General features: G+C 46.1%; 1 protein-coding gene across 2 annotated transcripts in view; it reads right to left on the bottom strand.

Moving 5' to 3' along the window:
* The window catches only part of LOC146009239 (alpha-2-macroglobulin-like protein 1), a 135,766-nt gene that overhangs the window by 16,278 nt on the left and 100,942 nt on the right, over positions 1 to 18,546 (bottom strand). For both annotated transcript variants that reach the window (XM_083149401.1, XM_083149402.1), the window contains 6 exons: positions 16,029 to 16,191; positions 12,080 to 12,285; positions 9,123 to 9,338; positions 7,331 to 7,458; positions 2,038 to 2,128; positions 38 to 106 (listed from right to left, as the gene is read on the bottom strand). In XM_083149401.1, the coding sequence (XP_083005527.1) occupies positions 38 to 106; positions 2,038 to 2,128; positions 7,331 to 7,458; positions 9,123 to 9,338; positions 12,080 to 12,285; positions 16,029 to 16,191 (873 nt within the window). The remainder of the gene's footprint in view (positions 1 to 37; positions 107 to 2,037; positions 2,129 to 7,330; positions 7,459 to 9,122; positions 9,339 to 12,079; positions 12,286 to 16,028; positions 16,192 to 18,546) is intronic.

Genomic DNA, 18,546 nt, shown 5'->3' with positions numbered 1-18,546 from the left:
AGAGAACACAGGGTAAGCAGCGATAGAGAATTCAGACCTCATTCAGGTACAAGGTGACAACGTCATTCTGGATGTCGCTTCTTTGTATCAATTTCTCTGTCTCCAGCTGTGAACACAAACAAATGAATACGCTAATAATTTGCATACACTGATTATAGATTGTAAGCTTGCGAGCAGGGCCCTCCTACATTTTTACTGTCTGTAAATACCCTGTTTTGTTGTATCACTGTCTGCTATTGTAAAGCGCAACGGAATATGCTGCGCTATATAAGAAACTGTTAATAAATAAATAAATAAATTATAATAAAATGAATGAAATGTAAGGTTATCAAGGCTACTGAGATGCTCCCTCTATTTATCCATCATTTAAAGCACTACATTTGCCCCTTCATGAACCTAGGTAGGGATACTACAGCCACTCTGAAGGATATTTAAATAAAAGCAATAAATAGTTTACAGGTGTTATAGGAAACTGTGGTCAGAAGGATCAGGGCCAGTTCCTAGGCAATTTGGTGAAGAGGTGAAATAGACATATAAAATGGGTACTTGTTTCCTAGAACGGAGCCCACTACGCCAATTGATTAGAGGGCTATTCTGCGTAAAAAATCGCATTGCATCGCATGGGACATTTTAGTGGCATGCAATGCGATGCAATTTTTTTTAGTTAATTTATTCACTGCTTTTATGTCCCCATGCGATTTTTTGATCGCATGTGATTTTCTGGGGTGCTATGCCATTACAGACACTTGTATGACATGCAATTAGGTTTGAATGACCCCTCCCACTATCCACGCCACCCAGAAGCGTGGCGAGCGGCAGCAGAACGCATCCGCCAAACCTTTTCATTCCGCCACTATCCACGACGGAGTGGAGTTGATTTTATATAGTGTGGCAAGTGCAGCGAGCCACTGTGCCCTTAGCATGGCGAGGGGACACGGAATTCATGTAAAGTAATCCACGTCCCCTCGCGATGCGATTTTGCGGGAGGTGAGATGGCCTGGGGCATACAGAGCAGTGAATAAATTAACTAAAAAATTGCATCGCACGGCACTAAAATGGCCCATATGATGTGATTTAGCTACGTTAACGTACGTAGCAAATCTGGGCGCCATTCTAGGAAACAAGTACCATAAAATGTGTCTAAGGAACATGCGTGACAGCACTGCACTACACTAATACACTGGGTTGCGGCCTTGTAGGAAAAAAAACGACATTACACTACAATTATGCCCCTGGCACCATCAGGTTCCCCACAAACTAATATCCCTAATAAATGATGCCACACAGTTATACCCCTGATATCTTATTGTGCCCCACACAGTAATCCCCCTTACAAATTATACCCAACAGTTATGCCCCTGGCACCATAAGTTTCCCCACACAATAATACCCCTACTAAATGATGTCCCACAGTTATACCACTGATATCACATTGTGCCTCACAAAGAAATTCCCCTTACAAATTATACCCAACAGTTATGCCCCTGGCACTATAATATGCCTCACACATTAATTCTCCTCACAAATTATGGCAACAGTGATGCTACCTACTTTTAAATTACCTACTCATTGTCAAGGGTTGGAGCCTGCGATCATCCTAGAATCACTGCAGGCTTCAGAATCTTCCCCCTTCTCCTGGCAGGTAATTGGTCCCTGCACTTCACTCCTATAGCATTACCCTGTTACTAGAGCTCCTCTTGCTTGTCTCCTTTGAGGCAATGGCTATTTTGGATTGCACGGCTTGTCTGGCCCTAGAAGGATTAAGCAGCTTGTCAAATTTTCTGCTTTCAATTTATGCAGCTTTTATCTACCTATTATCTTCCCAGTACTTCATACCTGCACCAATAATGATGTATGTAGAAGCCCCAAGACCTGGGTTACTGATACAACATTGTGAACTTGTGGCTTTGTGTTTCTTCTAGAGAAAAGTCATCTTCCCAGCTAATTACTTTAGAAATGTGAACCTGGAAGCTAATTGTGTAAAATAATAATTTCCAGTGTGTCTCACAGACTGCCAGACACCCGTCACTGACTGACCTCCGCCACTGAGCTCCTCACTGGGGTGTATCCAGACAGCATCTTTATCTCAATAATAGCCATGTTGGAATGTGACCGGGAACCTACGTATCTGCAGGAAGAGGAATAGACAGAGCTGACAGTGAGTTTGGAGGAAGAATAAGAATGTATATACACTTATTTAATTATATATATATATATATATATATATATATATATATATATATATATATTTGTAGAGGGCGGACTGGCACTCCAACTGTGGGGGGGCAAATACCTGGGTGCCTTCTGGAAACAAATTGTAGACAGACAAGAGACAGGCAGCGGCACTCCAAGCCAGGTCAATGGCAGGTTCTATAAGCAACTGTCAGGATGCTCGATGGGGAGTAACGTCTCCCCATCATTCGCTAACATTTTTATGTTTAAGGAAGTACAAACCATGTTCTTTGAAAATGAAGAGGCAAAAGATAAGATCATCTTACTCACACGGTATATAGATGATCTCTTCATGCTGTGGGATGGGAGCGAATCTGAATTCACAGCCGTCATGGATAACATCAACCAAAAGGATTCACCTATCAAATTCACCTTCCAGTCCTCCGATACTACCATCAGTTATCTAGATGTACAGATACATCTGATTGACGGCAAGCTACAGACGGGTCTCTTCATCAAACCCACTGACAAGAATAATGTCTTAAAAGCCAGCAGCTTTCATCCAATGGCCCTCAGAAAAGCTCTTCCAAAATCACAAATGATTAGGGCCGCACGCATCGTGAGTGACAGAGAGGCTTTACCCACAGTCTTAGATGGTATGATTGCTAAATTTGAACATCGAGGCTACAACAGCCAAACGTTACATCTCCAGAAAAAAGAAACCCTTGCGATCACCAGAGAGTCGCTGTTGTGTAGTGGGGATTCAAGTGTGAAGAGATTGAAACAAGAACATGCCTTACCATTTGTGTCACGCTACTGCACTTCCAGCTATGTCCTTCCAAGAGCGGCCAGAGCGCTATGGCCAATCATTAGGACAGACAGTAGCCTACCGGGACTCAGACAAAAACAACCACTTATCTGCCACACCCGAGGTAGAAACATCGGTGACAGAATCATACATAATGATGTCACAGGATTCTCCAAAGCTTTGAACACACCTCCTCAAAACTTTCTGACCCGTGCCAATGGTTGCTATAAATGTATCAACTGTACCACATGCCAACATATGATAACCGGTTCAGTGTTCATACATCCTGCAGATGGTAGGTCATTTCCCATCAAGCATGTTCTCACGTGCACTACGACTCATATAATTTATGTCATCTTATGCCCGTGCAAATTATTGTACGTTGGCAAAACAGTGAGGACACTTCGTACAAGGATGGCCTTACATAGGTCCGCAATCAGCAAAGCGTTGGCAGGAATCGACAACGAACAACCAGTGGCCAAGCACTTCGCCTCCAAGCAACACAGGCTGTCCGATCTTAAGCATATCATCATTGATCACATTCCAGAGACATTGAGAAGAGGTGATCGTGCTGGTACACTATTGAAACGAGAATCTGTGTGGATCCACAAACTTAACAGCATTAAACCGCATGGACTTAATGATAAATTAGCATTGGGAATTTTTCTGTGACATCCTCATCTCTTCTAATACTATTACCCTCGCAGAGAATATGTGTGCTTTTTATTTCCTTCGCTTCAATCTCTTTCTATCCCTTTATATTTCTTACTAGACCTTAGGATCCATCAGAAGTAATGGTTACACCCCAGCTCCTTGATTCACAAAGTTGTTGTGATGGAGTACCCTGTTGGTGCTGTAGTGAAAAATACAGTGGACATTCCTGACCATGTAGAATGGGCTATTACGCCCCATAGTGTGCTTTTTCTTCTCTCCGCTTTATCTCTTTCTATCCCTTTTAAATTTTCCATGACATAGTGTGACTGTAGAGGTGACAACATAGTTTCTACTCGGACATATTAAAATCTTGCTGGCTCTGCCCTGATAGTGATCTACTGACCGCCCCTGACAGGGACATATGATCACGTCCCATGGTGTGCTTTTTCTTCTCTTCGCTTAATCTCTTTCTATCCCTTTATAAATTTTCCTATTTAAAAATTTTTGTATTGATAGCTTGTTGACAAGTTCCAGTTTCCCTGAACTATATCTGTACGGTAGTACTATCTCACAAGGTCTGACACGGCACAGCTCCCTGACAGACACATCCCCAGATAAACACCCCACGCATCAATAATTATATGCGGGTGCTTAGTAGGGGTAGATATGCCCACTGTTCCTTATTTCTTGCTCCTTTGTTGTTTTGTATGTCATTCACTCCATTCACAACATTGCTGTTTACATCATGGGTATTTTCCTTTCTTTTCTTTCCTTTTTGGTTTTTATGCAACTTTACACCCATTAGTGATCGCCCGCTTCCCGTTCTGTTTTTGGGAGGCCGGTCCGCTTCTTATTGTATGCACTTTTACCCATCAAAGTATGCACTGTTTTTATCATAATGTTTTAGAGATATATACGACATTCACTATATGTATACACTATTGCTGTCACGATATTTTCATACATGTTATCTATCTGTCACCAGGTCACCGCGATCTTAGCTAGTGACAACGGGCTGCCGGAGAGTCTCATAGAGACAGGATGTTTAGCACGGTCACCTTGGTTACAACCTGGCTTGCGTTCCACCCTGCGCTCCACACACCGGGAACTTGCCTTGATGACGCATAGGGTTTCTTCCGGCTTATCCATTTCCGGGCTCCCGGCGCCCCTGCACGAGCTAGAGACGCGATGAATGGCTAAATCACTAACACTGTGTGCTTTATAAGGTAAGCACTTTGCCATGTAACATTGTCTTCACTTGTACCTTGACAAAGGGGTGATTCGATACCCCGAAACGTTGGTTCCTGACCTTTTGAAATATACCACTTGAAAAATCCTTGGAGTGCCGCTGCCTGTCTCTTGTCTGTCTATATATATATATATATATATATATATATATATATATATATATATATATATATATATATATATATATGATACAGAGAAAATACCAGCGCAAAACCAAAAGTCCTCTGATGATAGGGATATTTGTAGTGTCTCGATGTGTGCCGCTCTTTGAAAAGACCCTCACCACAGGGATCCGATAAAGTACTTGCAAAAAATGGAGAAAAAGCGCACTCGTGAGTATATAAAAGTATAAATTTACTAATGCACATATGCTCACATACATCAAGATTCAGGATAATCAGCTTGCCAGCATAATAGGGTACATCAACCGGTACGATGGAACAAGTAGGGAGACGTCAGATGGTATCAGGAAGGACCTTCAAGGCAGACCGCTCTCACCGCCGCACTCGCAGGCCTGTATCCAGGGACGTAACTCCACCACACTCCGGGACCTCTCACAAGTAAGCTGGAAGAAGACAGCCAGAGACGCAAGATCACGTCAGGAGTCTAAGCCACTCCCAACGCGTTTCGTCACCGTTGGACTTCGTCAGGGGGTGACGAAACGCGTTGGGCGTGGCTTAGACTCCTGACGTGATCTTGCGTCTCTGGCTGTCTTCTTCCAGCTTACTTGTGAGAGGTCCCGGAGTGTGGTGGAGTTACGTCCCTGGATACAGGCCTGCGAGTGCGGCGGTGAGAGCGGTCTGCCTTGAAGGTCCTTCCTGATACCATCTGACGTCTCCCTACTTGTTCCATCGTACCGGTTGATGTACCCTATTATGCTGGCAAGCTGATTATCCTGAATCTTGATGTATGTGAGCATATGTGCATTAGTAAATTTATACTTTTATATACTCACGAGTGCGCTTTTTCTCCATTTTTTGCATATATATATATATATATATATATATAAAATTTTGCTACTTTAAGTTTCATTTAGGAACAGTGACTACTATGCTAAAAGGATTGTACTATGCTACACAGCATTGGTACAGAACAGTTACTGTTGAATGTAATGGCTGGTACAGTACTGTGAGTATGGAGAGAGATTTAACAGATGGAATTAATAGATGAGAACAACATACTCCTCTCGATCCAACACCACTATCCCCCCGCCCTTGTCAGCGGGGCAGATAATGATGGCCTTATTCTCGTGAAGCGACTTCAGCGCCATTGTTTCATCACGTGAGAGATTGGATCATTGTATAAAGGATTTTTTAAGTTCAGGTAATACATCCCTGCGTACCAGGCGCATAAATATTTCAATTGATGCGTTATTGCTAGGGGGGATCAAAGGATGACCGTACCCTAAAGGTGCTAATATTTGTTACTTGCATATTAGACTCATGTTTAGCAAAATGGTCCTTCAACCTTAATTGTCACTGGAATTTGTATAATTCAGTCTGATTTCAAAGCTGCTGATTTCACCACTATCGAAGTCTGTCAAGTGCCGCTTCAATTTTGCTTCTATGTTTGGTCCTACTGAGAAGGCACCGGAGCATTCAAATTGTTAAAGGATTGGAGTGTGGGGCTACCCTGCTGCATATATATATATATATATATATATATATATATATATATGTAACTGTAGATGTTGATTTGCAGAGGATCTGTACTGTGCATGTGGTCTGTACTGTGCAGATCTGTACTGTGGATGTGGTCTGTACTGTGCAGATCTGTACTGTGGATGTGGTCTGTACTGTGCAGATCTGTACTGTGCACATACCTCCCAACAGTCCCGATTTTATCGGGACAGTCCCGATTGTCAGGGCCTGTCCCGCTGTCCCACCCGCGGGCGGCAGTGTCCCGCGGTGTGGGGGGGGGGCTGTTGGGAGTCCCCCTGTCAGCTGCTAAGCAGCGGGGAATAAACGCTGTGCGCATGCGTCTATTCCCGCAGCCAGGGGGCTGGGGGCATGGCTAGAGGCTCACAGAGCCTCTGGGTCATGCCCCCATAGCGGCAAAATGGGGGCGTGGCCTCACGGAAGAGCCGCGAGTATAGGCCAAGCCCCTGAAAATTTCGGCGCGCCTTCGCCGCGCAGCAGCAGCGTCCCGCCTGCTCGGCTACCTAAGTTGGGAGGTATGCTGTGCATGTGGTCTGTACTGTGCAGATCTGTACTGTGCATGTGCAGATCTTGCCTTTAAAGTGATTGCCCCTTTAAAAAAAATGTGGAGTCCGGCCGAACTCGGACTTCACTACATCCCAGGCCTTGTCCGGATAGATTGCTCATAGTTCCCCCTAAGCCGCAGCAAGATGTGATTCCATTATAAGATCAGTCAGACTGTTAGCTTTATTAGGGCATTGGCTATTGTAGAAGTGTATGAGATACAGCACAGAGATAGCATAACACTCACGTAGTATTGATAAGAATTTCAAAACTTGTCACTGAATCAGTCTGACAATCTTTTCTTGAAAATGATTTTGCACTTAATGAAAAGGTGGCATCATTGTTGGGTGGAGGAATGTTGTATCTCAGCACTGCCTGTTGGTTGAAAATACAAAGGATTATTGGTTCATTGAAATTCAGCAGGTGCTACTGTATTCACTGTTACACACTGGTTCTCATAGGGCAGAGCTTCAGCAGAGTGGGGTATCATACAGAACACCTACAAAAGGGTAATGGCTGGAACATCGTTACGACAACCCCATCTCCCCCACCAGTGATTATACTTACCAGACATCGGGACCGGTGATCGCTGCTTTGAGAGGGCTGCCAATATTCAGGTCTTGTGTTGCTGCTGTGACCCTGGTGCGCGCAGGAGAATCTGCCCTCACTAAAGCACTGATCACCGGTCCCTGAGTGCAGGTGAGTATAAATGTTTTTTAAAAACTTTTTCTTTTTTTACACAGTGATCACCATGCACACATAGCTGATCACACTGGTCAGGTCCCTGCAGCAAAAACTGTGCAGAGGCAGGTCTATAGCAGTGAGCCCTGTGATTACCCTATCTGAGGATGGCGTCATTATCACAGTGTTTTTTTACCTTTATTTTTTAGTAACAGTAGGAAATCTGATTACTAATAAAATGATAATTTAAAGTGTTTGGAGCAGTTTTTCATGAAAGCCCTTTAATACATTTAAGTGAAACTCAAATAATGTGAAATGGTGTGAAAACAGCCCTTTTTTACAATATTTCAGTAAAATTTATATTAATAAATTGGCCCTATTATCGTTATGCCTGAGCTGAGTTCCCTATAGATTGTAAGCTTGTAGCAGGTCCCTCTTTCACTGCCTACAATTGTAAAGTGCACCGGAATCTGCTGCGCTATATAAGAAACTGTAAATACATAAATAAAAAAAATAGGCACCACATTCCCCCCCCCCCCCCCCCCTGAGAAAAGATAGAGAGAGGGAGAGAGAAACTGCCACAGCCGCCAACATTCATGAAGCGGACATCTGGGACTGGGTGGTCTGTGTACCTGAGCCCTGCACCTAACTAGGGAGCGCCCCTGGTGCAGCCACCCCCGGCTAGGACTAGGAGCAGGGTGTTCCGTCTTGTCAGGCAGCGGAAAGGGCTGTCTCTCCGTGCCCTGCTCTCCCATTGTATGTGCTCACCCTTCCCTCCCACCGGACACCATGTCCGCTCGCAGACCCCTGCTGCAGCTACTGGTCAGGGAAACTTTTTAGACTCCTGCAGGGCCGGCTGCAGGCACAGCAGTCATGGAATACTGCAACAGCTGTGGGGACAGGACACAGACAGGGAGCTCCCGGGGGTGCATCAGGAACGTACAAGCGGTGACTGGCATGAGAGGTCCAGGATGGGTGAGTAGAAGGCTGAGCGGAAGAGTCGGGCCCTACCCTTCACTCTCTTCCATGAATTGCGACCCCCCCTCCCCTTCTGGTTAATTTAGACCAGCAGGTGCCGCCCATAGGCCTAGTGGGAAATCCGGCCCCGGTGTCATTGCTTTATCGTGATAATTAAACACAGAAAAGTGCATGCATTTATTCTGTACATTCTTTTGTTATCTGCCAGCATAATAACCTAAATTTAAATTAAAATTGATTCAATAAAAAAAAAAAAATTATTGGATAATTTCAAAAAAAGATTTGACCTAATTTGAGCCCAACAAACATGCATTTTCCTCTACAATGAAGCCCCACAACGACAATAGAGGGAGAAGGTGTTGGTGGAGGGATCTACTCACCTGCACCGAGACACAACCTCTCCCTGTAGAGGTCACCGTGTACTCTCCGGGGATGGCTGTCAGTGATGCCCTCTGAAGCAGGAGCCGGTTACTGTTGTCCACATGGAACTGCTCCACGAACCCTGATGTAGACGTGACTGTTACCGCCACACCTCCCTTATCACTATATGTGTACTCAGCATAGCTGGACAAAGCCTGAAGGGCCACAACCGTATCCTGGGAAAGGGAAGAAGAGTGCAAATGTTCAAGAGGTATGTCAAGGGCGTAACTACAACTTTGTGGGCCCCATAGCAAAATCTTGAAAGGGCCCCCCCACATCCTTTGTTTATCAGCTGCACCAGGGAGAGACGGAGGGAGGAAGGAATTTAGAGTAAAGGAGGAAATGATCAAAAGAGACAGTGTCAGGGAGAATGATGGAGCAGGAGATACACTACTTGCATACAGCACAAGATGGTTTGGAGGTATAGATGGAAAGACAGATGGTTGGGGGGAATGGGTGGATAGATGGGCAGAAAGCACAATATGGGGGCATTGACAGAAATGTGGATGGATGAGAGGGGGCATAGCGGGCAAATAGGTGGGGGCATAGATTGGTGGGCGGGAGGATACATGGATGGATGCATGGGAGGGGGCATATATATGGGAGATGGCATAGACAAATGGAAGGACAGATGGAGCCCCATAGACAGATGGATGGGAGAGGGCATAGACAGACAATTGGACAGGAGGGGCATATTTGGAAGGATGGTGGGAGGGGGCATAGACAAGAGGGGGCATAAAGGAACGGATGGGAGGGGGCATAGACAGATTGACGGACAGGAGGGGCACATAGACGGATGAATGGAAGATGGCATAGATAGACAGATGGATGGACAGAAAGGGGGCATAGATACACAAACACGGTTGGACAGACCCCCTAACTAAACAGGGTGCAGGGGATGCAGTTTTTATGTGGCTTGGGGAGGGGGTGCCCGAATTCAATGCCACAACACCATGTAAAGTTTTTTTATAAGTAATTTGATAAAAATGTTATTATCAAGTACTGCTGCAACTCTGGGTTTGGAGCCTAGCAATGTCTTTACTAGAATGGATCCCATTCTTTGTAGAGGATTACCGGAATGGGCAAGACAGAGTTCTGTGCTGGCTGATCTTACCCAGACTTTTGGTCTGTAGCCACGCTGGATCTCTTCAATGATTGATCCTTTCCCAATGGGGCTGTGGCCTGCGGGTAGTCCGAGGGCAGCTCCAGGGCTTTGGCGCTGGGATGCGGTCACAGATGACAAGGTGCGCCGGGAGCAGGGTTCACAGCCTGCGCTGGATCACAGACGATATTACAGCGCAGACAAGAGTGCCAGCAGCGGCGGAATACAGCAAGGTGACTGTGCGAGTTCCCTGTCAGGTGGAGGCAGTGGAGATGGCGAATCCCACTGCAGTTATTGAAGTCAGTCAAGCGGCTACGCTTCCCGCTCAGTAAAGTACACTGCGGGCCCCGAACCTGGTGATCGCAGTCATTTAATTTTTTTGAGAGGGTGCAGGGGACAGTCTGCTGGTCAACCCCCCCCCCCCACCCCACCCCAGCCCTCGGGCCCCATAGCAGCTGCATCCCCTGCACCCTCCAAAGTTATGTCACTGCGGTACTGTATGTAGACAATATTAGGAATTAAATACATATTCTAATAAATAAGATCAAGTTCAGTATTATGGGATTCAAAACAGCAAACTTTAGTCTAATAAAGAGTGAATATTAAAAATATAATAACCTTAGTCATATTCCAAATAAAATGTTATAGTAAATTAATGTAGATTAATAACAATCTTACTAAGGAACATTGGCAAATAAAGGCAGCAAAACAGTTCCTACTCTTCATATAAGCAGCATAGAGAAGAGTTCTCTGAGGGCCCCTTGTGGTGCCTTAGGGGCCCATTTATCAATAAACCGTGATGTTTTCGCGATAATATCGATGAACATCGCATTAACATCGCATTGCGATGTTGTGCTGCATCACCTGGATTTATGAAGGGAGGTAGGCAGGGAGAGCAGCTGCGTAAACAAGCTGTTCCTGCGATCATCAGCGATGCAGAGGAGAAGTGTTTCTCACTCCCCTGGACACTCCCCCTTTTCACTAAGCCAATCAAGGCCTTTGTAGGTGGCATGTGAGGGGGAAGGGGGAGGGGGCAGACTGGGGAGCAGCACTATCTTCTATCAGCGGCCATTGATTGTCCATTCATCCCTGCACCCGGTCACTGTATGTTTTCAAAGTCGGCGTGCTGGGAGGATTGACTGGGGACTGAGCTGCACTATATAAAACACAACCAGCGGCCGTTCCCCCCTGCACCCGGTCACTTATGTTTTCAAAGTCCGCCAGCGCCGCTCCCAGTCCCCCTTCACTGGTGTGCGGTCGCTGACTTTTGCGGCTAAATAAAAGCTTGATGGGGGACACGGTTCCAGTGGGGGCTCCTGCAGGGTGGATGGTCCTCTGGTCAGTGCTGCTGTGCTGGAGGATCAGCGCTGCTGTACTGAGGACACAAGCTGCCTCCTGTCGGGACCCCGCTCCGTGGGTAAAGTTGTCAGTATTGCTGAGCGGCAGGGCAGCACAGTGAGAGGTAAGGGAGGAGGGGACACTGGGGAGGGTTCTAACGCGACTTTCACAATGCGAGCTTATCTGCAATCAAGTTCTGAAAGAGAAATGCTTTCAGAACTTGATACATTTCAAAAGACTGCAGTTCCCATTGTAAACATAGGAACTGCGAAAACAGCATAGATGCGATATCCATGCCCTGCTTTTTGCGGTAATAATTGTGATAGCTATTTGATACATTTGTGGGATACTGAAATTTAGCGTTAAAGCCCGTTTTTCGCATTTTTTTGGTCAATATCTGCTTGATAAATGTGGCCCACATAGTCTCACTGTGACTAGTTACAACAGGTCTCCAAAGTTCTCTACTTCTTATATCACCTGTGTGGAGGAGAATCCTCCATAGGGGTTCTGCTGTTTGCTCAACCAATTCTTAATCTGTGAAGCTGTTCTTAGATCCTTTGTGGGGCCTGAGATGTGAGCAAGGAGCATATAGGCCGTTAGCTCCACCTCTGCAGATGGCGCTCGGTACCAGTACCGAACATCGGAGGAAGCAGTAGATTCCCGTTTCCAGTGCAACTGCCCATCTGTAGATATAATGTGCGATACTGTGAGTGAGGCTCAAATAATATATTGATATATACTGTATATTTGCAACAAACTAATCCATGGCGAGTCATTCTGAACAGATTTACAGTGATCACATAAACCCAATCCAAAAAGCAAAATTGTAGCCCATATTATAAATGGGTTATCTTTACATCTCTTACTATATATTGCTACTTATATCACTATTCTGTACTTCAGAATATCCGAATCATCTAATTGGTATAAAGGAATAATGGGGAATCTCCTATATATTTGGCTACATCTGTCACTCAAAGTGGGTGTCTGTGTCTATAACGCTCTGTTCCTGGACTTTCCTCTTAATGTGTGATTGCCTTCATCTGTGCTGAACACCTTTCTGAAAAATTAACCTGTTTAAAACAGGTGATGGCAATCATACATTAAGGGGAAGTCTAGAAACAGAGCATTGTGTCCCTCCTGGAGAGGGTCATGTTGGGAGGTATGTGACAGAGAACCAGCCCAGTGAGCCCACAGACAGTGCCAGACACCCACTGCCTTCCCATGTTGCCCAGCACTGCTGCTACTCCACAGCCACCAGGTGAGCGCCCCCCTCCCGCGATTTGCGGCAAAACCTACCCCCCCGCGCGCGCCCCCCCCTCCTGCGATTTGCGGCAAAAATACCCGTTCCCCTGTGACCCCCCCTACCGCGATTCGCAGCAAAAAAAAACCCGCGACCCCCCCTCCCGCGATTCGCTGCAAAAAGACCCCCCCACGACCCCTCCCGCAATTCGCGGCATAACCACCACCCCGCGACCCCCCCCCCTCCCGCGAATCGCTGTAAACCCTCCCCCCTGACCCCCACCCCGATTCGCGGAAAAAACACCCCCCCGCGACCTCCCTCCCGCGATTCGCGGCAAAAAGGACCCCCCGCGACCCCCCCTTGCACGATTGGCGGCACCCCCCCTGCGATCCCCCTCCCGCGATTCGCGGCACCCCCCCCCCCCACAATTCGCAGCAGCCCCAGGATTAAATGGCACATGCAAAACACTGACATGGCTATGGTCGACAATGAAAAAGGTTGACATGAGTTTTTGAAGATTTATTTTTAATTTTTTAAATTTTTTCATATTCATTGTCATGTGTCGACATGGACACCAATGAAGTGGCACACTTATGTCAACATTTACATGTGTTGACCTTTCTGTGTTGATTTTTTCTTGTGGCGATTCGCGTCACACCCCCCGCAACCCCCCCCTCCCGCGATTCGCGGCACCCCCGTGACCCCCCACCTCCCGCAATTCGCGGCACCCCCCCCGTGATTCGCGGCAGCTCCAGAATTAAATTGCACATGGAAAACACTGACATGGCTATGGTCGACAATGAAAAAGGTTAACATAAGTTTTTGAAGTTTTTTTGTCATTTTTTGAATATTTTCATATTCATTCTCATGTGTCGACATGGACACCAATGAAGTGCCACACTTATGTCAACATTTACATGTGTTGACCTTTCTGTGTTGATTTTTTTCTTGTGGCGATTCGCGTCACACCCCCCGCAACCCCCCCTCCGGCGATTCGCGGCACCCCGGCACCCCCCCCCCCCGCGACCCCTCCCCCTCCCGCAATTTGCGGCAACCCCCCACCGGAACCCCCATGAACCCCGCTCTCCCGCGATTCGCGGCACCCACCCCCCGCAACCCCCCCCTCCCGCAAATCGCGGCACCCCCCGCGATTCGCGGCAGCCCCAGGATTAAATGGCACATGCAAAACACTGGCACGGCTATGGTCGACAATGAAAAAGGTTGACATGAGTTTTTGAAGATTTATTTCATTTTTTGAATGTTTTCATATTCATTGTCATGTGTCAACATGGACACCAATGAAGTGGCACAGTTATGTCAACATTTACATGTGTTGACCTTTCTGTGTTGAGTTTTTCTTGTGGCGATTCGCGTCACACCCCCCCGCAAACCCCCCTCCCGCGATTCGCGGCACCCCCCGTGACCCCCCACCTCCCGCAATTCGCGGCAACCCCCCACCGGAACCCCTGTGAACCCCGCCCTCCCGCGATTCGCGGCACCCAACCCCGCGACCCCCCCTCCCGCAATTCGCGGCACCCCCCGTGATTCGCGGCAGCTCCAGAATTAAATTGCACATGGAAAACACTGACATGGCTATGGTCGACAATGAAAAAGGTTGACATGAGTTTTTGAAGGTTTTTTTTTCATTTTTTGAATGTTTTCATATTCATTCTCATGTGTCGACATGGACACCAATGAAGTGCCACACTTATGTCAACATTTACATGTGTTGACCTTTCTGTGTTGATTTTTTCTTGTGGCGATTCGCGTCACACCCCCCCGCAACCCCCACTCCCGCGATTCACGGCACACACACACCCCCCCGCGATTCTCGGCACCCCACCCCGTGACCCCCCCTCCCGTGATTCACGGCACATCCCCCGCGACCCCCCCTACCATGATTCGCCGCAACCCCCGCCCCCGTAACCCCCCTCCCACGATTTGCGGCAACCCACCCCGCGACCCCCCTCCCGCGATTCTCTGCAATCCCTCCCCTCCCGCGATTCGCAGCATCCACCCCCCCACAACCCCCCCCTCCTGCAATTCGCGGCACCCCCCGCGACCCCCCCTCCTGCAATTCGCGGCACCCTCCGCGACCCCCCCTCCCGCGATTCGCGGACGCCTAAGTTGCAATACAGGGCATCTTTCATACAATTCTAACCATATTTCTCATATACAAACGTTCACAAATTAAGGGGGCGCAGCCCCTTACGACGGTGTGAAGAACGCCCGTAGGGCGCGATGAATCACCTAGTAAGTATATATGTGACAATGGTACATTGTAGGTAGAATAGAGGATTAAGAGAAGAATTATAGGGGTCGATCTTATTGTCACCAAAGGGTGCGAGTTGCCATTCAGGTGCCGTTTAAACCCCTTCCTAGGGCTGAATTTGCTTAAAATTGCTTGCACCCCTATGGAGGTGCGAGCACTTTTAAGCGAATTCAGCCTGCCGTAAAGTGCGCCCGATGCTGTGATGATTCACACACGCGACTCATGCGCAAGTAATAGGATCGACCCCCAGGTGTAAGAAACATGTGACCCTCTACTGCTGTGGAGTGATACATCACAGCATGCCCTTCCACAGTTTTAGAGAGCCCTAATCACAAAACTGGGGTGTGTCATGCTGGGATGTGTAGTGCCATAGCATCTTCAGGGCCGCATGATGAATACCCCGATATACTGTATACCAGTGGTGTCAAAGTGATGGCCCTCCAGCTGTTGTGGAACTACACATCCCAGCATGCCCTGCCACAGATTTTATATAATGGAATGCTAAAAGTGTGGCAGGGCATGCTGGGAGAGCCACGAGTTTGACACCACTGCTGTACACTAACTACTGTGCTACTATCACTATACTGTATATACAGATTGCACCAGATATACCTATTAGGTATTTTTGGGGCTCCAGGGCAATTAACTTGCGGGGGCCCTACCAATAATATTGACCATTAGATGTGCTGGTGATGTTATTAATATGTATAATGTGTAAACACTCTCAGCACAACAGATTTATTAAACACACTGTGGTGTTCCCAGTTCACATTATGCCACACAAAAACTCCAGTTCAAATTATGCCACATTTCCCACACAATGGTAATTTAGCTATATGCGGGGGCACATAGTTGTGCAGCTGGTAATCTACAGTAGCTCTGTATATACCATAGCTAAATCTATTCCTTACCGTCTCTCACTGCTTTTGCCTCCAATTTATCTATCAGCATTTTCCTGAGCTCGGTCTCTCCGCACAAAGTGAAGGTGTAGAGCAGCAGAGCCTGGGTGTATACATTGCTCACACCCACAGCAGCCTTCCGTAGGCAGGACACCGCGTCCCTCACCATTGGATCCTACCAGGGAACGGAACCAAAATTTTTGTTGCGATACAAATTACAGGGTTTAGTGAAACAGCATAGTGTAGATTAGGTAGAAGGGAGGGAGGGTACAGATGGAGCGCCTGTCTTTCATCGCCGGCGCCCGCCAGATCCTCTCCTCTGGCGTTTGCCGGCGATAGGGACTGGGACGCGCGTGCGTCTCACGTGCACGTACGTCCCGGTATTACGGCGGCTGGGCAGCATCTTCATGCCTGTCTCCGCTTCAGGGAGATGAGCAGAGTCCGGGGGGGGGGAAACGGGGCGGAGCGATGAGGGGGACCCGGAGGGGACTCGGAGGGGGACTCGGAGGGGACCCGGGGCAAGCTCCGTTTTCACAGGGTGCGCGAGCGTCTCGTGCGCGGGCGCTTCTGGCCGGCTCTATCTGTATGTTTGTATGTTAAACCATCCTTAAAACCATACATAAGGGAAGACATATATGAGCGCACAATGGAGTCAGTATAATCGGTATGAGTAGAAATCACAGGTAATATTAAAAACTTAGTAGGAACATGTTATAAACCACCCAACATAAATACGGAGGAGGAAAAAGACTTCTTGCTACAGGTGGGAAAAGCGGCCAGCTTAGGGGACATGACTTTTACTACCCAGAAATAAAATGGAAAGATAGGTCAAGTAGTACCACTAAGGGAAATGTTTTATAGGATGACCTAAATGACAACTATTACTATCAATATATTGAAAGTCCAACCAGAAATAACAATATCCTGGATCTCTTCATAAGCAACAATGGGGACATTCTTCCTAGCATAATCGTAAGGGAGACATTGGGGAACAGCAATCACAGTATGATCACATTTGATTTAAATTTTAACAAAGATAATTTTTGAGCAACTTCAGAAAAGCAAACTTTGGGAAGTTTAAGGAGTCCTTAAAGCAGGCATGTCCAAACTATGGCCCTCCAGCTGTTGTGAAACTACATGTCCCATCATGCCTTGCCACAATTTTGCTATTAGGGAATGCTAAAACTATGGCAAGGCATGCTGGGTTGTGTAGTTTCACAACAGCTGGAGGGACATAGTTTGGACATGCATGCCTTAAAGGATATAAACTGGAAGGAATTATTTAGAGGTATGGATACTACTAAAAGGTGGCAAACTTTAAAAAATACTGCTGGAGGGCACTGAGAAATTTATTCCTAGGGTAAATAAAAGAACAAATGTGGCTTAACAGCAAAGTCAAATTTGAAATAGCTAAAAAAAAGGAGGGCATTCAAAGTGTTTAAACAAGATGGGACACCCAAATAATTTGCGGTATATAAAGAATCTAATAAGAAATTAAAAAATACAATCAAGATGGCTAAATTAGAGACTGAATGTAAAATAGCGGCAGATAGCAAATCTAATCCCAAAAAATTCTACAGTTATATAAACTGGAAATGGTTAAGGAAGGAAAATATTGGCCCACTAAAAAAATAAGCAGGGTACCCTGGTAATAGAAGGAAGAGAGAAAGCGGAATTATTCAATGATTTTTTTGCTTCAGTATTTACAAGGGAAGAATCTTCAGAAGATCTCCCACAGATTAATTAAATGCTCAGCTCTTGATTGTTTCCAAACTGTATGTTTGAGTGAGGAAATAGTCAAAAATAGATTACAGAAGCTAAATAGTAACAAATCTTCTGGCCCGGATGGAATACACCATAGGATGCTAAAATAATTGAGTTCTGTCATAGCACTAGCATTATATCTGATATTCAAGGAATCAATAAACTCGGGGAGGGTACCAAGGGACTGGCACATAGCTAATGTAGTACCAATGTGGAAAGATAGCAAAACTAACCCTGAAAATTAGAGACCGGTCAGCCTTACATCCATTGTGGAAAAAATATTAGTAGGAATAATATGATATAGTATCCAAAATTTCTTAGAACAGGAGAAAGTGATAAGTAAGGCTTAGCATGGGTTTGTCAAAATTTTGTCAGACTAATTTAATTAGCTTCTATGAGGAAGTCAGTAGGTGGTTGGACTTAGGGAAATCTGTTGATGTAATACTGCTTGATTTCGCTAAAGCTTTTGGCACGGTGCCTCATAAAAGGTTATTAATGAAACTAGGTAATTTAGGGTTAGGAGATAAAATTTGTAATTGGATTAAAAACTGGTTGCACAATCGGGGATAGAGAGTGGTGGTAAATGGCATACATTTCAGCTGAGGTAAGTTCCAAAATGGAGTCCCACAAGGTTCAATATTGGGACTCACCTTGTTTAATAAATTAATTTATGATATAGGAAGTGACAGTGTGTAAAATTGCAATATTTGTGGACGACATGAAATTGAGAAAGGAAATTAACTCAGGAGAGGTTGTGGATACACTA

This window comes from Crinia signifera, chromosome 6, assembly GCF_055691185.1.
Source record: "Crinia signifera chromosome 6, ASM5569118v1, whole genome shotgun sequence".
Classification (NCBI taxonomy): domain Eukaryota; kingdom Metazoa; phylum Chordata; class Amphibia; order Anura; family Myobatrachidae; genus Crinia; species Crinia signifera.
The sequence above is the reverse complement of the archived record's forward strand: the minus strand, read 5'-3'. Positions and strand labels throughout refer to the sequence as shown.